This window comes from Numida meleagris, chromosome 1 (genome assembly GCF_002078875.1).
Source record: "Numida meleagris isolate 19003 breed g44 Domestic line chromosome 1, NumMel1.0, whole genome shotgun sequence".
NCBI classification, from domain to species: Eukaryota; Metazoa; Chordata; class Aves; order Galliformes; family Numididae; genus Numida; species Numida meleagris.
Window position 1 is genome coordinate 103,054,158 of NC_034409.1, and position 20,720 is coordinate 103,074,877.

Sequence of the window (20,720 nt, forward strand, 5' to 3'; positions counted from 1 at the left end):
CGGCCGCGCCAGCTGCCGCCCGCTCCGCTCCCTGCCGCGGGAGCCGGCGGCACCTCACTTCCGCTCCGGCCCCGCCGTCCCTTCCGCATTGCGCCTCCCGCCACCGGAAGTCTGAGAAGGGCATGAGGCGACGGCGCGAGGGCGGCTGTTAAGCTCCCGCTGCCTGGGGCGGTGAGGTGGGTTCCTGTCAGGGCGAGTCAGGGGCCGTAATGGGGCCATCGGGAGGGACCCGAGCCCTTAGGAACAAATAAGACGCCTCCCCCCCCCCCCCGCATGAATCGATCCCACATGGATCGATGGGCCAAGGTAAACCATATGAGTTTCAATACGGCCGAGTGTCGGGGCCTGCGTTTTTGTCACAACAACCCCAGGCAACCCTACAGGTGTGGGGAGGAATGGCTGGAAAGCTGCGTGACGGAAAGGGACCTTGCTGTGCTGATGGACAGTCAGCTGAATATGAGCCAGCAGTGTGCCCAGGTGGCCAAGAAGGCCAATGGCATCCTGGCTTGGATCAGGAATGCTGTGGTGAGCAGGACTAGGGAAGTCATCCTGCCCCTGTACTCGGCACTGGTGAGGCCCCAGTTCGAGTACTATCTCCAGTTTTGGGTGCCTCAGTACAGAAAGGACATTGAGGTGCTGGAGCAGGTCCAAAGAAGGGCAACAAGGCTGGTGAAGGGCTTGCCCTGCAAGGAGCAACTAAAGAAAGTGGGGCTGTTTAATCTGGGTAAGAGGAGGCTGAGGGGAGACCTCATTGCTCTCTTCAAATCCCTGAAAGGTGATTGCAGTGAGAGCAGGGCTGGTCTCTTCTCACTGGTGACAGGTGACAGGACAAGGGGAAATGGCCTCAAGTTGCGCCAGGGGAGGTTTAGGTTGGATATCAGGAAAAACTTGGTTACAGAAAGGGTTGTTAAGCACTGGAACAGGCTCCCCAGGGAGGTGGTTGAGTCACCATCCCTGAATGTGTTTAAAAACCATTTGGATGTGGTGCTCAGGGACATGATTTAGCGGTGGGTTGTTGGAGTTAGGGTAGTATGGTTAGGTTGAGTTGGATTTGATGATCTTGAATGTCTTTTCCAACCTGAGCAATTCTATGATTCTATGAAGTTCTCCCTTTGCATTCTCTTTGAAAGACAATCAGCCCCAGTCCCTGCTGCATATTTATTACAGCAGGCAGAAATGCCATAGGGACAGGCTCCTGAATGGCAGCGCACACAGGAAGATGTGCACAAAAGGTGCAATGAGGGCATGGGAAGTGTCAGGGAACACTGAGCCATGGCTCATCCCTGCTTCCTCCTGACAGGCCTCAAAAGTTTCACCTCCAGACCTTAAATATCACTTTGGAAATTTCCATCCAGCATGTAAGCGGAGGAGGGGTGCTACCTCACAGGAGCTCTGCTGAACTGTGTTGAGTTCTGTTACAAGCTGCAGAGGAGACTACAGAACAGGTTTGAGAGCTTTGTCATAAAATTGAGAGAAGTGGAATTCACAAAGTCCTGTTTAACTAACTTAATTCCCTTATGTGACAAGGTTACCCACCTCGTTGACCATAGGAAGCCAGTAGATGTAATATTTTAGCTTTCAATGCTGTTCGCCCCAGTATGCTACTGGACAAAATGTCCAGCATATGGCTAGACAAAAACATAATGTGATGGGTAAACGGTTGGCTGATGGGTCAGGCTCAAAGGGCTATAGTGAATGGGGTTCCATTAGAATAGTGGCCAGTCACTGGTGGGCTATCACAGGGCTCCATTTTATGGCCACTTCTCTTCAATATCTTCATAAACAACGTGTGTGTGTGTGGAAATTGAAGGTATACTGGTTAAGTTGTTGTTCAACTCTGAACTGGGAAGAGTTGTTGACTCCCTCGAGGGTAGAGAGGCCGTACAGAGTGAGCTTGAGAAATGGGAAGGCTGGGCAATCACTGACTGCATAGAGTTGAACAGGAGCAAGTGCTGGAGGTACTTGGCAAGGTATCACTAGTCTTAAGACAGTAAATAAGACAATACTCAGGAGCTTTGTTGAAATTTAGGCTATGAAAATATTTTTAAATTTGAAGTTTAAAGATTTATGAAGTTTAAAGATGTATGAAGAATATCACACCAGATCTTGGAGATTCATCTGTGCTATGAAAACATTTAAATATGCGTGTAAAGCACAAAAGTGGAGTCGATGGGACAGTTCACATATATGAAAAAAAAAAACATGCTAAAGTCGTTGTTTGGAGCAGAGACTCGAACTGTAGGATCTTAGATTATTAAGTATGTTTGTCTCTATTTTATTCCCATTCACCTATTTCTGAATATTTAGGGCAAGACTTTTAGTTCCATACAAAAATGAAGTGCTCTTGAACAAAAAATAATACATTATTTCATGCTGCAGATAGACCAATTCAACTAATCATTGTATTGCAAGGCTATCAAAAATTTTGTTTGGAGTACCATACACAGAGGAAAAACTCTGATCCATTCTATTGAGTTTCCCAGAAAACCACAACCATCCTTCTTGCAACAATCATTTTTGAAGCCTCCTCACAGTTCCCTTTTCTGAACACACCACGCAGACTTTCGCAGAAATATTTAATTTTCACTGAGGCAACTAACAAACTTGAGGGATACTGCTTTTCTGCTCTGCCACTCATAAAAGAAGAGTGCAGCCTGCTGAAGCGTACCTCATGAAGTCACGAAACCAAAGCACTATAGCACATAAAAACCGCAGGTTCACATCCCCTCTTCCATGCATACATGTGTATGTATATTTAGAGTTCCTTTGAACGTGTGTTTTTTGTAGAACAACTTAGAACTGAAAGCAGAACAACAGATAGGAAACTTTTGCAGAAAATGAGAGGTAGCTGAAAGGAGGAGAAAGAGGAACCACACGGCTCCGTATATCTGCAGATTTTCCTCAAGCTTCTCTGTTTTAAATATCAGCTTTTCACTTTGTTGTCTGTAATAGCAAAGGGCCAGGTTTTTTATCTTTGCTATGGATGACTTTTCGGGAAAAGGTAATTATGTAATACCTACAAAACTACAAAAATAATTGTATCATAAAGTAGTAATGTAATAAAATAACTGTAACCATTCTGTAACATATTATCCTATGCATCGCAATTCAGAATGACCCAAATTTTACATGTAGTGTTACACCTCTTTCCTGTTTCTAGACAATGCTAGCTACTAAAGAGGTTACTAGATCTTGAGAATCCCTGTATAGTTCTGAGTAGAAATAAGATTGCCATGTCATGCGGGATTTCATCATCTTCCAGGACATCAGCCTCTGAATGTTTTACGTGTGCCGATTTTGATGGTAAATGGTAAGATACACACAGCCAACCATGAGAGAAGTAATTTTAAAGCAGTTGTGCTGAACTGCTCAATTTTAAAGCAGTTTGCTCAACCGAGCAGCAGATGTGCAATGTTTTTAAAGACCATTTCATGCAGTGCAACCGCTTTACTACTAGCGTTTAATGTGGGTCAAGGAATGAGAAATATGGCTGAAGAATGGTTGAAGTGGAAGCGGTTATTTTGTTTATAAAAGAACTTGGCTAACAGTATTTACATAAAGTCTAAGTATCAATGCAATCCTAGCCATTCCTATATGGGAAATGTTGCCCCAAATGAGAAATTATATTACTCATCAACTCGTAAGAATACTTCGCATATCTCTGTGCGTCGTTCTCCAAACATAACGTATAAGGATACAAAGGAGAAATTCCTCCAATGTGCAACAGCTTAGACATCACAGCCACACAGCAGCAATGTGGGAGAGGGAGGATGGGCTAAATGCAGTCTGACTAGCTGGTCTTCTAAGCAGTCAATTAAGAAAATGACTACAACCTACCGCGAAAAAAGATTTTCTGTAGATTTAAAGAGGTTAGAAGGAAGATATTTTCTTCTTCTATCATTATCCAAACTGGAGCAAAATGCCTACATTTTTAATAACAGCATATAAAGTTGTCTTAAGGTTTGTAGCTCTATTAGTAGTGCACACCTACTGAAACTGCACTTGCAAACCTGCATTTAAGTTTTGAAGGTGTATATATGCTGTGTTAGAAGAAAAGCAAAAGTTTGAGATGACTGAGATAGTTAGCATATATATTTGTTCCTTTACAATGTAAAGGAATAAAGCTTAACAAGTTGCACTGCAGCAGCTCCTTGACAGACAAGTTTATTGAAACAAATTTTAAAAGCAGATATTCTGAATGTACTCCATCAATCCCAACAGTTCAGAAAAACAATTGTTCAGTGTCCAAATGAAGTGTGCATGTTACAAATCGTACATTTTTAATATACTCATTTATACCACAACATGAGCTTAAAATACAGTGAATCTTATGTTATTCCGGATATCAATTTATTGCTATAATTCCCCCAAAATGTAGGGCTCACCAGGAAAACAGCTCTTAATCCAAGGCTATTACAGTTGTTAACGTGCCTCAGACCCCAAGATCAAATCATTAGTGTTCCAACATGGATCACCCTGTTTTAAAAGGATTTTCCTTCTAATTTCCAAAAAATTAAATGCTTTGTTTTCCAAGACTGTATTCTTAGCTGGTATTTAGCAGGAAATGTAACATTTGAATATTTACTACGGTATAAACACTTCAAATTCTAGGATATAAAGTTTTCTCCACCTTCATTTGGCTTTATATCTTTAGCCACATCAATCAGAAGAAATAGATTGCCGATATGAAGTTAAAAAAGGGATACAAACAGTGAACTTAACCACCGAGGGCCCAGAGTTCACAGGTGAACTATTTTTCCTTGCAAATGAAAGGTATTTGGGGATTAGGAAATACTGTAAACTTGCACAATAATCACAAGTTTACATTGACTGCCTGAATTATGAAAATAGTTGTACACTGATTTGAGTTTTCTTGTCTCTTGTTTCTAAGAATAGTCTTAAGAATTCCAGTCTGAGCGCAGCACAGCTGCTTTTTAAAGGTTTGGTCGCATTTGAAAACGTCTCTACTAATTAGGCCAAATGATTTTCACAGATTTAAGCTTTTGACCAATAATATGATCATTTTATTTCCAAAACAAGTAATTTTTAGAAAAAGGAAAAGCTTTTAACAGTAAAAGATCTCCATATCCAGTGTGAAAGTAACATGGTGGTATAAATATATGCACGCATTGCATTACACTTAATATATTATACACATTCCAGTTAGCCATGGAACAATTAACAAAGGAGTAGATGACTACTAATTGTGGGTACAAAGTGTTTTTGTAAACAAGATTTTCAGAAACTTTGAGGACAGCCTGATTTCTGGGAAGATGACTACCTTGGAATTTCATTTTTGTTTCCAAAGAACGCCAACTTTTTCATTTATTTTAAAGGATGCTGTGTATAAGAATGCACTTTGTATTAAAACAAAGATCAATACTTTACAGTTTAAGAAACTTTACATATGTACATAAATTACACAACAGGAATGGTTTTAAAGCTCACGACGAGATGTCAGAAAAGACTATTTTCCTTCTATTAAAATTTTTAACTCTTTTACATTGTGATCATTTGCAACTGTCACAGCATGATCCAGTGCTCGTATACTTGCTAGAAGCTTTATGATCTGCTTTATTTGCTCCCTAAAAAAACAAACAAAAAAAATAACAATCATGCAGAAGTGTTAACAGAATACCGCAATATGACAGTACAGCAAATCAGTTTCGGGTAACTTTGCATCATCTCCCTGTTTGCTTAGTCTGATATATTAAGTTGGTCATCAGCTTAGCAATGAAATTGGAAAGAGGAAGTAGGAATTAGTCATTCAATATTAGACGCAGTATAAACTAAAGAAAAAGTCTTGGATTATTTATGGTACTGTGTACAGTGAGTCACAGCTCTCTTGATGAATTACGTTTGAGCCAAAAAAAAAGAAAACAACCAACAAACAACAAACAGCAAATGCATTTTAACAGATGCCTTGAAAAGGTCTGAAGCTTGCCACCACCAAATTGCATTACAATTCAGGTCAATCTCAGTCCTGGGAGAAATGTACTTCTCCAACTGTCAAGAACAATTTTAGTATCTAGCAAGGAATGTGGACATGAATTTTCACCACGTCCCATTAAAAAATACAAGAGGTTTAAAATTCATCTTAAAAATGAAACTAGCTGGTTTGTGAAAAGGCATCCAACATTTGGAAAACTAATATCAACAGATATGGATAAAAGACAGGCTTCCTTCTCAGGAGAAATTCACGCATTTTTCTTTCAAACAACTACACTAAGTTTTACATGAACAGAAATGTCATTCTTTCATTACGCAAAATAATATTTCTGCTGCAGACTTATTTTATGTGCTTAACGGGGACAAAATAACAACTGATACAGAAAAAAAGGCTCCTAAGCAAGACTTGTCTGCTACACGCCGAGGGAAATTCCTGTCTCTGTATTTCAGTGCTATGCGTAATTTAAAAAAAAAAAAAAAAAAAAGAAGGATCTAATTCCACTGAGAGTCTCAATAATTGAAGAGTAACTCAACAATGGCTCAGGCAAATTCAGATATCAACAGTGACTAATGCAGGTATCAGGGATTCAAGTTTCAGTTTGTTAAGTAGGTTTTCTGGAACAGCTGAACTACTGACCTTGCAACCTCTCCCCATGCAACAGCACAAGAACAAACAATCTTCCAATATAGTTATATTCCTGCATATCAGTGTAACAACATGGATTTAAAGTTTATCACTGATTAAAACAACCCACTACAAAGCATTTCAGGTTACTTGGCTAGTGGCCACATTCATGCACGCACCTCACCCAAACTTTTAATTATGCTGGTAATCAGATACAAGTAAAATTACTCTGATCAAGGAGAAAACAGGTTCATCGAGTTGGCTGCATAAGCGAAGACAGAATTTTTGCACCATATACAAAAGCACAATCTGTAATTCAGGAGCCATTATGTAGGAATTTGTAACAGGTTTACAAGGTAAAGCAGTCCAGAACAAGTAACCACAAAATCTGCCACAATCGAGGCCACTAAGAAGTACTGCAAAATGATATGAATGCTTAATGATTTTCAGCAGCTGCTGTTTTCAAATACCTTTAAAAAATCCATCCTATCTACCATACCACAAAAAAAATTAAAGTTTGAATTCAACAAACTTTCAAAAGACTTGCAGCAGAATGGAGATATTTACCAACGTTTGCATACAAATAACACAAAGCACAAGAATTGCAATTGAATAGCTCAAACTAACTCACCTTGCATTTCTTTTCTCTACATCAGAGCAACCAATGCTGTTTCTGTAAATTGTATCAGCCAGATGAACAAGGTATCTACAGAAGTTTTCTAGCTGAGAAATAGTCTTGTCTCCTTTTAGATTAGCAAACCACTGTTTAGGAAAGCAAGCAATTACCTAGACAGAACAGGAAAGAAAAGTTAAAAAAAAAAAAACAACAACAAGATATTAAAAGTTTAGTGACACAGCTTGTTAAGTCACCAGCTAAGACTGCAGTTACAAGGCTCAACTGAATAAAACAGGAAACCCCCTCCATAAATTCCAAAATTCAAGCAGTAAAGCACTAAATCTCCAGTATATCTGAAATACCTGCAAGTATAAGCCAGAGAAGGTTCTCTCTTTGGTTCACTGATATTACAATATTAATTAATATCACAGCCAAGATGCCAGAGGTAACCTCAAGTTTTAACTACATTTTAAATATTTTGTTCGATATTACTCACACTTTGTGCCTTCTTAATGCTGTCATCTCCATACTCAGAGTTTTGAAAAGCCATAAGAATGTATCTATTTAGTAGACCATCTATTGACAGCTCCTGGAGAGTTTTGTTTGAAAGGATTCCATACCACTGGAGAAAGTTTCCTAATAACTGAAAATACAATACAGGGAAAATAATTATTTAAATTGTCATGAATCTTTAAAGTTCATCAAATATCTAGAGACTCTTTAAGTGCAACAGTTTGGCTTAAGTAAAGCGAGGAAAACATGCCTTCTGTTAGTTCCAAAAGTATTCAGAATTTTTCAAGTAACCGTTTAGAGTGTTATAAGTTCTCATACAACAACCATCATCTCAATGTTGTTTATGTTTTGCCTGAAGGATCAGTGAAAAAAACCCTAAAGTTTCAAGCCAGTTTGTTTTCAAAATTTGATGTCAAAATCAAGTCAAGTAAGGCTAGCATACGCCACATGGGGGCAAATTCACAGCCTCTCGTCAATGAGATTCCCATGCATGCTGTCAGCATACCCTTATTTCCAAGGCACGCTGAAACAACAGGCACAGCAATTGTCTGAAGGGAAGTGCTGCCTAAGCCAGCAGTACAGCTGTTATTCTCCAGTGGCATACAGCCTGTGGAAAACTGCTGCCAGCCTAGTAGAAAGGAACACGGCTGGCAGTTCACTGTTAAAGCAGATCGGCAGAAAATAGTAATAAGGGGCTTGTTTCCCAGCTTCTATTTCTGATCTTCTTTGATGCTATAACTGCCTTGCTTGTTTCTATAGCTTTCAAAAAAAAAAAAAGCGATAACTGCACGTATAGTTCTAAGTGGCCCGTGCTCCAAGAAATACTGCCAGAAGTGGGCAATTTCATTCTTAAGGGACACAAGCCATTCATAAATAAGCTTCATGCCCTTTTTGCTCTAGACAGCATTTAAGAAGTTGACTTTTATTTCTAAGTGAAAGAATTCAGAGTTGAATGTTTAAAGTAAATTATGTGATTGCAAACCCATTCAATATAAGGTTCTCCTTCACTTTTAAACAGAAAAAAATCCAGATAAAACTTCTGTTTGCATGACTATGGAATTCAGCAGTTCAATCAACGTCTCATACTTCCCTATTTAGCTGAGTTAACATTTCCAATAGAAAGATAAAAATTACGACACTTACAGCTTCTTACAGACCTCTGACAACTCTATACTGCACGTTCTACACAATGCAGACTAAGATCAGAACTGCTGCATATTTTACAAATAGCAACAGGTTTTCCAGGAGGATATAGAAAATAATCTGTTTATCCAAGTTATTTTCACGAAAATTCCCCTACTACTTAAAATAAACACAGAAAAAAATCCTCTGATTACTGCAAAAGTAAAATAAAAACATTTTTTTTTGACAAACACAATGACATCAAAAAACCTTGGTTGTTGAATGTGCCAAATAAACCCACTGTGTAGAAATTAAAATGATGCCCTTTCACTTGGCAATCTTTTGAAGAGGGTACAGTGTATTATCGAAAGCTAAGAATCCTACTTCAGAGTTCTTTCAACAGAAGAGAAGGCAGTTTTCCATCTACCATTTTCCACAAATATGAAGGGGATTTTATTGCTACACTGTCTGTACCAAAAATTTACCAGATGCATTTAGGGACCTACCTTAACAGAAGACCAAAACTGGCGTTGGAAAAACAAATATGGACCAGAGTTCTTGTTTTCTAAGATGCTGGAAAGTAAGAGATTTCTTTAATGAGCAAACAAGATCACTTCTGTCTGAAGTTTCCTGACTTCCTCCTTCCCACACAAAGTTCATTTCTATAAATACTCCCTTCCATTCTGCTTGTTTTTTGATAATTTCTCATGGTAATTAATTTTCTCCTGCATCCAGCCAGCAAATCATAGAGGTATGAAGAAACCCTACCAGCTATGACCTGCTAATAGAGAGGTCTAATACCATAGTTGAAAGCAAACTTACTTTTTTGGATATAAGGGCATGAATACATCATCATCTAGTGTTCTCCTCATTCTTAGCAACAGTGCCTTTAAAAGCATCTGAAACAGATTAATTTATTTATTTTTTAATAGCAACCAAAGTAATACTTCATAGTTAAGCACTCAGAAATTTACTTTTAGGATCACAAAAAAAAGAAACCATAAAGAACATTTAGGTCAAAAGCACACATACTTAAGCACACATGCGGAGTCTTAGAGAAATCTATAATGGTTAGAAGTTAGATCTGAAACTTGACAATTTCAATAAATACTGAAGGTAATGGAATTACTTTATCATTAAGCCTGCCTACACAATTAGCTATAATGAAGTCAGCGGTTTTGTCATTTTTAATCCTCTGCTGTCTTCCCTGCACACACAAACTTCAGCCAATCTCCCATTGTCCTAAAGGCAATGCATTACACATGGAACCTGAACTCATGACATTAGGTCTTATATTCATAGAAGACAAGCAAAACCACCAAATTATGATTTTTTTCCCCAATACATTTGGGAGAAAAAGAAAAGTCTAACTAGGTTTAAGCTGATCCTTAAAGCAAAAACTGCAGACCAACAAGTCTTAGTACATTTGCTATCTCTAACTAGTCAACAGAACATCAAATAATTAAAAAGACCCAAACAACTCCCTTTTGACCCTCATTAAACATCCTACGTTTTTTCCAATACAGTGTATTACAAATATACTCAAATTCCTTAACTTATCCAAGATATTTATGAAAAAACAAGACAAAACAACAAACTTACTTGTGTATTTTTGTTTTCAGCATTAACCACCGAAGGATATCCATTTACTAGTTTTTGTACAATTGCTACCATTCTTGATGTTTGTGTTGTAGAAAAAGGATCCCATATATTTTCAGAAATCACTAGAAGAGATTAAAGAATTACTCCACTTTGCAAATGCTCAAATACAGGTAAAAGGACAGCCATTTAGGATAGTAATTTACAAAGCAGTAAAATCTAATGGCATAAATAAGCACCAACTTCCTTCTCCTCCCCCTCTTTGTTTTTTTCTTTCTAAGATTATACCTGTTAATTTAGGAAGAACGACTCTCTCAACAATAGTAGGTAACAGTGAAATATCAGCATCATCTTTTTCTTGCTCCTGTTCTTCACAGCCATAAAAGAGCAACGATTCAAACCACAACATAGTCTCAAAATCTCGACATTTGCCCTAATAAAATGAATTGAGAAGATATTAGCTTCCTAAACAGACATTTGAAGCCAACACGTTAAAACAATAAAAATACACCTCCCAGTAAAAGCCAACATGGCAGGAAAAAGCAAGTTCCTACCAGTACTTTGAAAATAAGCTCTTGACTGCAGAATAAATACTTAAGGAGCTTTCACTGCTAGGAAGAACAATGGGAGGCCAAAATTAGGTGAACTGTTTGTCCTGATGGCTACTCATGACAGCACACATACAAGCTGGACATAGAATACTTGCCAGGGACACTGTGTTGCAATTGTGCTGTCCTGCTCCTCCCATGTTCCTTACCTAATTACTGGGCGATGAGTACTATGAGCAAGAGTTGAAAATTGCCAGCCAGAGCTCTATGAGGTACGAAGGGGTAGGTGGGAGAAAGAAAGATGTATAATGTAGAGACATAGATCACAACCCTACTGAAAAACAGGCTTTTTCAGTCCACTTCTCTTAAAGAAATATCATGTCTAGAATCACATTTTTCTCTGAAATATTTTAAAACTTAAATGTGTATTTAATACAGAATTTGTTTTTTGGTCTATATTTCTCCCTGAGAAGGTGCCAGCATGTGCTGAATTCAGCTCTGGCCTGCTAGGAACACGGAGGGCAATAGTCCAGGAACTCCCCAGAAAAGCACTTCAACCCAAAAGAGGTGTCCACTTTGAGCTTCAGGCCTACAACATGCATTTATGAGAAGCACATGTCAAAAGGTACAATTCACCTTGCTCTGCAGATGTGTGAAAGAACTACACTATACAGAAGCTTCTGTGAATACTGCGTGCCCAGGACCTTACCTCCAAAGGAGTCCAGATAAGCAGCTGAAGTCTGATTAAAGGGTTGAACAACTTTGGCAAACAGAGGCCAATATAGGCATCCTTGTAGGAAGCGAAGTACTTTGAACGCCAAGCTTCAAACTGTGACTTAATACAATCAATTGAGTAAAAGCTTTCCAAAACATCTTCAAAAACTTTGCTGGATTCTTTCAATATACGGTCTGGTCACGAGGAAGAAAAAAATAGCAACAAGTTAATCACCTACTGCACATAAAAACCTCTTTCAGACTTCAATGCTGACTGGCATAAGCCAACTCCTACCAACATAACCAAAAAAACTATTAGCCTTAAAACTTCTAGTCATTTTGCCTTAAATAATTACATGCATTCATAAAGGCAGGAGAACAGCATGGATCTAACTTCAAAGCTGGCCTTGTTTAGCACCGGTATTTGGAGCAGCTGATCATTAAGTACCTTCCAACTCACACTATTCCACTTTTTTCATTCAAGTGCAAGTGCAGGGCATCCTTGAGATGTAGCAATTGAATTAGCGCTTCAGACAGAGTGGGTGCTGGCAGACACAACAACACAACACTTCCCAACATTTCCCAGGGTTAGTTCGATTTTAATTGGACATTTTTGCTGCAGTCAGTTTAAATGTCCAGTTACAATTATTAATTTCACACAATAACTAGTACAAATAACAGGTCGAGAGGAGTCAGCACGAAGTTAGATAATGTTACATTAACACACTGTTCATGCTGTGATCCAGATAAAAATGCTACAGATAAAGGCAGCAGGTCTGAAGCGCATCCCTCTGTTCATGTAGCTCAGTACTCATTCTGGGCTGTCGTGAGGGTTAGCTACGAATGATTAAAAAGCTCTTCACAAATCCTATGCTTACTCAGAAACTGACAATATTTGTTAAAAAGACTTCTGTAAATGTAGGAGTGCTGAGTTACAAAAGGCAATACAGCCACACAGAATTTTTAATCTAGATCATTTAACTTGCAAAGTGAATTACAGCACCTACCAACTCTAAAGTAGCTCCTAAGTTCAATCAGAGCTCTCAGCCTGCATCTGCAATTTTGGTGATGGGCCAGTAACTAAAGGTGTGATTTTTTGCACTTCTGATGCACTTCTGGACAGCTTATTTAATTGCTTTTTAATCTAGGTATACTTTGGCTCTCCACAACCACCTACAGCTATGATTTCAGCATTTTTACTACACACTCTGCAAAAAGCGACTCATTTTCTGATCATTTCACTTCATGCCCCCAGCTCTCACAATGTACAAAATAAACATCACTCTCCTGGCTGCATCATCCCTTCTCACATATATACATACAGTTCTGTATACATGGTCTCTACTGATCTGCTTCTCCATGTTTCTTCTAATTTGATTAAATTTTCTTTCATTAGTGATAACTGTACTCAAGGTGAAAAAGTAATAGGATTATTACTTTGCCACTGGCTTCACAGTTACCTCTAGTATTCTGTTTGCCTTTCAACCATTTAATCAAACTATTTATATTTTCCCCAATTTCAAGTTTCTTACATTACTCCTAGTGTTTATGTTTATGAGACATTACGTTTAACTTATAATTCTATTAATTGTATCATTAGGGTTATGCATAATTAAGGCTACTTTGAGCAAATCGATCATAAAACCATGGAGGAATTTCAAAACGGTCAGTATAGGACCTTTCTGCAATGTTTGCAGTCAACATCATTTTCTGCCATCTGCAAAGTTTGCTGTAATAAAAGCCTATAAAATTTTTGTCACAGTGTTTCTGGACGCTCCAGAAAACATGCCAAAGAATCACAGAATCATTAAGGTTGGAAAATACCACTAAGATCATCCAGTCCAACTGTCAGCCCATCCCCACTGTGCCCACTAACCATATCCTTCAGTGCCACATCCACACGGCTCTTGAACACCTCCAGGAACTCCACCACCTCCCTGGGCAGCCTGTGCCACTGCCTCACTGCTCCTTCTGAGAAGAAATGGTTCCTAACATCCAACTTGAACCTCCCTTGGTGCATCTCAGGGCCACTCCCTCTCGTATCATCTCTTGTTACCCAGGAGAAGAGGTGGACCCCCACCTCACCCCTGTCTCCTCTCAGGTGGTTGTAGAGAGTGATGAGGTCTCCCCTGAGCCTCCTCTTCTCCAGACTAAACAAACCCAGTTCCCTCAGCTGCTCCTCTAAGAATTGTGCTCCAGACCCTTCACCTGTCATTTCTTTTCAAGCAAAAAGTTCTGAAAGGACTGAGATCTTCAGAATTCTACACATAAAACAAAACAATGCATTAACATAAAATCAGTTCTCAACAGATTTTTGAAGAACAAAAAACTATGTTCCAAACCACATTCCAAGACTTAGTGTCCACTCAAGGGACAAAAGCTAATTGCTTACTAACAAAACAATGCCTGCACTGAATAAAAAGCATCTCTCTAAGGATGCGGTATTTATTTAGCTGCAAATCACACATCAGGTTGGTGTAAGAGACCATGGTGGTGACATTGATAAGCTAGTTAAGGAATGGTTCTTAAACTTTCTCTAAAATATGGTGAAATACATGCACAGGGTCAACTTTTGTTTTTTCTCATTTTTTTCTACATTTGATAGCATAAGGCTTCTGTATGTTTTCTAACCTCGCTCCATATTGAAGTTTGTAATATCCGTTGAAGTCTCCTCATCATCACTGGAAAGGCCTTCAAGGTGATCTGCCATCTTCCCAGTTTGCTCTCTTGCTTGTCTACGACGAGCTCTAAAAGGGATCAGCAGTATAATACAGCTATTACATTTTTTTTCCTCGTATATCACGAACACAGATATATCTTTTAGTGCAAGGAAATTCAGGTTGAAAACAGCTACCAGTTCGTCGCTGCCTCAAACATCCCACTATGTTGCTGCCTCAAGCAATGGAAGGACGAGGAAACAGCAGAACCCATACAGAAACCAAACGGGCTTATTATACTCTCTTAGCAATTATAAATTAGCATAATCTAATAGTCATTTGTTTTGAACTCTCAGGTGCTACACTGGGACATTTAGGAATACCCCTCCCCAGAATACAAGCTTAAGTATTTTCTTCTCTTCGCAGGAGAGGAACAAACACTGCTATTTATGCTAGTACATCACACTGGAAAACTGCATTCTGAGAACAGGTAGATACTCCTGATGGACAACAAATCCCAGTACTCTACCTTCTAGCCTCTCTTTCTGCAGTCCGACGCTTGACTTGTTCTTGATAGAGCACTCTGTCTCGTCCAAAAGAATCAAGATTTGGTGCCATGAGCGCTTTATCTGTAAAATTACATTGATGAAAATTAAAATGCTTTTCTGTGATTATAGAAATATACTACAGGCTGTTTCACAAGAGCCCTGTACCTACTTTAAACTAAGTGTAATTTGAAGTAGAGAGTGTAAGATGCATCCAGAAGCCTAGAACCCGCAAATGTAGAGGTTAAAAGAGGAAGTAATGGAGTTCAGAAAAATCTCCACTTAAATGTCAAACAGAAGAATGTTTTCACCATACATTGCTCTTGTCCCTCTCACAACAGTGCTCAACTACATAAAGTTAACATTTTAAACAGAAATTGCTGAAATGGAATATTCCAAGACATTTAGGTCTCCTTACATAAACATGTTCACCACGTATCTTTTGAAAATAAAATTAACAAAAAGAAAGACGGAGAAGAGTTACCAGAGTCAGAATATATGATGTTCCAAAGTTCTATTAATAACCTATATATCTGTATTCTATATGTTGTCTACATTTTCAACTGCATCAAAATCTATAGGAAAACAGATCCTCTCCCCTCCTCTTTTTAAGCAGCAATTCATTAAAGATATTCCTGACAATAGCACAGCTAATACTGAGACCTGTTTACTCTTTTCAGGTAAATGCTTAGAAGTGGAGTGAGTGTTAGCCAGTGCTGAAGTCCACCCCCTAAGGTAAAAACATCAAAATTTAAACACAAGCCCACCCAAATTTCAGAAGTAAGTTTAAATGTTCTGACTAAACCCATTTGTGAATCTATCGTTCAGTGATGTTCTGTGTTAGTATTACAACTCTACAGCAGAAGTACAAAGAGTCTTAAATCATGCCCATTTTTTTTAAAATGCTGTTATTCAAAGCTACTTGTCTTTACACAAAAGTAAAGCAAAACTTGGCAGACAAATCTAAATTGACTTCTATCCCATTAGTGCTCTGACACAATGTGAAGGAATGCAGATTGCATATGTCTGCATCACACATCACATCAAAGGCTGACATTAGTTAACTAGTTTCTGTGATAATCTGAAGGAAAGAACTGAACTATTTCAAGATGCAGTGCAGTTCATTCTCAAGACTCCCAGATACTAAATAACATCTCCCTTGACTGTAACATCTGTCAACACCCCACCGTCAAATTCCAGTCCAAAATAATCAAGTTTAGGCTTATTTTAGGAAATCTATTTAAAGTACACTAGATCTTTAGTTCTCACAAGCATTTTTTATGGTAAAATTGCAAAGCCAATGTGTGACGCCTAGGGCTCCAAATAAAGGAATACGTATGCTGACCACTCTGCAAAGAGATGACCAACTCTTATACCCTAATGCTTTATCATACTCAGTAAATTGTATCTAATGGTACCAACATTTCAATTCTGGCGACACCGTGACAGAATAGGAAATGGCTTTTATTATAGGATATTAAGTCAGCAATAGGACAGACGAGAAAGCCATTCTAAAAATGAGGTACTCTCCAAAGCAGAAAGAAGACCACTATTAATGCACATTACCTATCATTTAACATGCAGAATAAAACTTCCTCCAAGGAATGTACATTTTCATCTAAGGTAACACTTACACCTTCGTAGTGTTTTATATACTGAGGTGATTACCACAAGAAAACTTCTCAGTGAGAATCCCCCATCCCCAAACTAACAGCAAGCAAGTATTTTAACTAATTTTGAACGGTAATCCGTATAGATTTATGTTGTATTAGTCTGATTTTTAACAATGGCAAGTCTCTTCCAGTTCCTTAGCTTTACCAGTTAAGTGTCTGAAATGAAATACTTCTGCTACCTACAAAGTAGAGCATCAGAAAAAAGTAATCTCTAGCCCAATGTTTCATAGCTTTGTACAGAGTTAAACATAGATGTTGCAGGAAATTTCCAGATTCAAGGAGGTTAAAAAAAAAAAATTCTGACATAAAATTGTGGAGTCACGTGGCACCAGTACGGCCACTGCCACCATGTATATTTCACAGTGCTAGAAAAGAGGAAATGTAGTTAAGAGCAACAGAAAGGAGAGATGAGGTCAGAGTTAGAGTGGCTTTGAATTGAAACCAAAACGGATTAGAGAACTTTTAACCTAAACTTGCTTCTACCTATCTCAAGAGTTAGGATAAACTTCAAGGCAGTCATACTTAAAACATTTACATTTAAAATTAGCCATAATAAGTAAACAAGGTTGTTTAATGAATAATAAAAACCTTCAAGATGGACTGACTTGAATGGCTTGAAAACTCCGAAGATTCATCTTTAATATCATCTTGTCGTCTTTGGACAAGGCGGGAAGCTCGCTGTTTGTACAGCTGGTGCATTGCAGATTCAAGTTCATTAATCAGAGGCACCTGTAAAAATACAACACACTACGTAATATCAAATCCTCCAGGTGCTTAGCTTTCTGGGGTACCACACTATTCCGAAGCATAGTACTGTCACTGCACTTCTAGCAGCATAAGCTGTTTTGTTTTAACCACTGGTGAAATATTTACTGGTTCAAATGACAACTTGGAGAAAACACATGCATTTAACAACGCTGACAGCTTTCAATCATAGCAGTTACTGTTCTGAAAGAAATTGGTGTTGATTGAATGAGGCTAAACAGTAAGACAACAATTTCAGAGTGAAATGCAATTTCAAGTCCTCTCGTTTTCTCTGCTAAGTGCACTTAAATGTTGTTACACAGCTTACAATGCAATCATTGTATCCACTGTCTTTAAGCAAGAATCTTAACAATATCCTATAGCTTAGGTGAACCTGACTCTACCCAGTGGGGAAAAAAAAGAAAACCAAATAATCAATCTAACCTCCTGAACATCAGCACGTATTGTTTTGCTGTAACTTTTATTAGTATGTACAGAAATATTGCTAAAGCACGGTAAAACAAAATATTGCTGAAATGCAGTAAAGCAGCACACACAAACACATTATGTGAACAGGTAAATCAATAAAATGTTACTCTAGCCTATCATTAAAATCAAAATTGTACAAATAGTGGGAGTTCTGCATTAAATATAATCATTGAAGGATACAGACTTTAGTCGGATCTGCTACTTAAAAATAAACTTAAAAAATTAGACTGAATTTCAGGAGCAACAAAAATAGATGGTAACAGCCAGGAATTTCCTGACATTAAATAGCAGATTCACTGCCTAGTTTTGCAGAACTTCATTTCCTGGGACAAGTTAAAATTAGACCAGCATAAATATTCAAATGCAAAAGAGAATTTTTCACGATCTCTTAATTTGGAAAGGCAAGTCCCATGAGTCAGTCACTTCTGGTATGAATATTTCTATGCCATATCCTCCTTACCTCCAAAACATATGTTTAGTCCAGTCTTCCAGCCTTAGCTCAGATATTTCATTGCTGCCTACCATCCAGGATTACTTTTTTTTTTTCCCCAAAAGAGATAAAATCAGAATTTGTTTCCTGATGTAATTTAGAATGTGACTCAGCAGCTATTTTAAAAACTCCTCCAGTAAAATTTAAGACTATGACATTACAACTGCAGGGCCATTTCAGCTGAGAATGACACACACATCAGAGGACAAATTAAATGAAAGAAATATTAGCTCTTTGTGGTATAAACTGGTCTACAGAGATTAAAATCGGAGTAACTCAAAATACATGCAATTTTCCTTTGGAGAAAAAGTAGAATGTGAAGGGGATGAAAAATCCCACTGTTGAAAGTGCATGTTCTGAATTCAAGACAGTTTTGGAAAAAAAAAAAGAAGAAATAATACAGCTTGCCACAGAAAATATTGTTTCTTCCCTTAAGTGTGCCAAGGGAATTGTAAAATTGAAAAGCTAAACGAAAATTTTTGACAGCATCTCTAGAGGTTCTTCTATAATTGCCTCAGGACAAACAAACAAATAGAATAATTAAAAACACACAAAAAAAATTCTAAGTATTTAAATATGTGAACTCAAAATATTTCCCATTTAAAACATAAAGAGACTTAGAAGCCATCATTCTTTTATCAGTGCTGTGGTTTATGAGTGACTGACAGTTTCACCAACTACTACAGAGCTCTCATTCATTCACTGTTCTTTTTAGTCATTACCTTAAATTCAGCAATTTGTTTTACAGTTTTTACCCCCCCACACATTCACTGTGAACAGCGTGAGAGGAAAAATGAAAAGTTCTCTGAACATTTAGCAGACGAGGAAAATTTTAACCTAACTTCAATCCCCCTTCCTGGCAGAGTCTTGCAGGTAAAATAAGAGTTCATCTAATCATGCTGGCAAAGATAGGCTTGGAACGATTTGATCTTTTTGTATCCCCTACTTTTTGAAAATGAGAAAATAAGGGACACATTATAACTTCCCAGCCTTCTCTGAAGGCATAATTTTGACAACAGTTACTTGTGAAGAAGCTACTAGTGCTGCAAAAATATTCCATTTCCTTGGTTTTAACATTTATGGGGAGAAACGTCACACAGGATTTGGCACTTTTATCATTTGTTTCTAACGTCCTTGTAAGACCTGGCCCATTATACTCTCCATCACACCTTACCAGTGAACAAGCATTTATAACATTCAGCGTTTCTTCAAAATCAGACTACAGACAAAATAGCTTTGCTTGGCTGGGGTCCCAAAGGGTTGAACACGGCACATAGGTGCAGAAATAAGGTTATCAGAGAAAGAAGGTCTACTTTATGATGTTATCTTTTATTCTCCAAAACTAAGTCTATGAACATACAAGGAAACTCTAAGGCAACGGGCTCTTTTGGAGAGGACGAGTACTTTGTGTATCCACTTGTACTTGTTCAGCACACACCTTCCTTACTCAGACCAATACCAGTGTGAATTTGACTAATAATAATGACCAGACTTCACACAATAAAGAGAGAGCATCAACGCATCATATTTGAAAGGACAGGGAAAGCCCTGGTTTTTCAGATTTAGGATATGTGTATATACACACACATATCCCCACAGTATTATTACATATATGCACATAAGGATATATTTTTTTGCTTTTATATATTATAATTATAGTTTATAATTATAATAATAATAGCTATATACATTCTATGTCATAAACACAGATAAATGCAGTTGTTTCAAATATATAGCAGTAAGGGCCACAGGTTCTTCAAAACTGAGGGTAATTTATGTCTACGCTCAAAAAATAGGAGGAATCTATTTTCCTGCTGCATTTCATTATTTAACTTAGCTAAAACCCGATAATCATTTTATTACTTTTTACTCCCTCCTTCTCAACCCCTTTTTAAAAAGAACTTGCGATGTCCTGTGGGTTACTTTGGATTTGATAGTAATGTTGTCATGCTAAAAGTACTGAATTCTGAAATGGATTATTTGGCCAAAGAACTGAGGAACACCTAGGACACTGTAATTAACGAAATGTGTCTGTTACACTGTTTGACATCCTAATTTTGCAACTCACTGTAGATACGGGTACTATAGCAGCCTCTAACTGAAAAAAAAACAAAACATCTCTTAAAATGGCCTCGAGAAGCATGAGATAATAAAAGTCACAGCTTAAGAGTTTGGGGGACTGGCATGTGGGTATTTTGGGAAAGCTGTGGGGAAGAGGGTTCAAGTATAGAATCCTTAAAAAACCAGCCACTGGGAAAGCAAAAGGATATTACAAGAAAGCAGCTTTGACAAGCCTATTTGTTAAATTATCAGCAGCTAATCGTCACAACTGGAATTGATTTACTTCCTAGTACAGCTAGATAGGTGAACTTTGTTCTGAAAAACTGAACACAAACTGTTACACTATTCATTAACAGTAAACTTTCCCGGTTTTAC

General features: G+C 37.9%; 2 protein-coding genes and 1 long non-coding RNA gene across 15 annotated transcripts in view; 1 reads left to right on the forward strand and 2 right to left on the reverse strand.

Annotated features, from left to right (window-relative positions):
* SYNJ1 (synaptojanin 1) overlaps positions 1–114 on the reverse strand; it is a 62,587-nt gene extending 62,473 nt beyond the window's left edge. For 10 of the 11 annotated variants that reach the window (XM_021404417.1, XM_021404362.1, XM_021404407.1 and 7 more), the window contains exon 1: positions 1–106. In XM_021404417.1, coding sequence (XP_021260092.1) covers positions 1–89 — 89 coding nt within the window. In that variant the 5' untranslated portion in view covers positions 90–106. The other variant, XM_021404399.1, reaches the window with a different exon arrangement.
* Positions 88–15,939, forward strand: LOC110402413. Its single transcript, XR_002441074.1, has 4 exons — positions 88–176; positions 1,301–1,445; positions 14,770–14,833; positions 15,569–15,939. It is a non-coding gene; the product is annotated as an uncharacterized LOC110402413 (long non-coding RNA).
* The window catches only part of PAXBP1 (PAX3 and PAX7 binding protein 1), a 26,516-nt gene continuing 9,944 nt past the window's right edge, over positions 4,149–20,720 (reverse strand). For all 3 annotated transcript variants that reach the window (XM_021404454.1, XM_021404463.1, XM_021404444.1), the window contains exons 8-18: positions 17,167–17,290; positions 14,873–14,972; positions 14,318–14,433; positions 11,682–11,881; positions 10,713–10,857; positions 10,428–10,549; positions 9,648–9,724; positions 9,332–9,398; positions 7,687–7,833; positions 7,206–7,360; positions 4,149–5,585 (exon numbers count right to left, since the gene is read on the reverse strand). In XM_021404454.1, the coding sequence (XP_021260129.1) occupies positions 5,468–5,585; positions 7,206–7,360; positions 7,687–7,833; positions 9,332–9,398; positions 9,648–9,724; positions 10,428–10,549; positions 10,713–10,857; positions 11,682–11,881; positions 14,318–14,433; positions 14,873–14,972; positions 17,167–17,290 (1,371 nt within the window). In that variant the 3' untranslated portion in view covers positions 4,149–5,467. The remainder of the gene's footprint in view (positions 5,586–7,205; positions 7,361–7,686; positions 7,834–9,331; positions 9,399–9,647; positions 9,725–10,427; positions 10,550–10,712; positions 10,858–11,681; positions 11,882–14,317; positions 14,434–14,872; positions 14,973–17,166; positions 17,291–20,720) is intronic.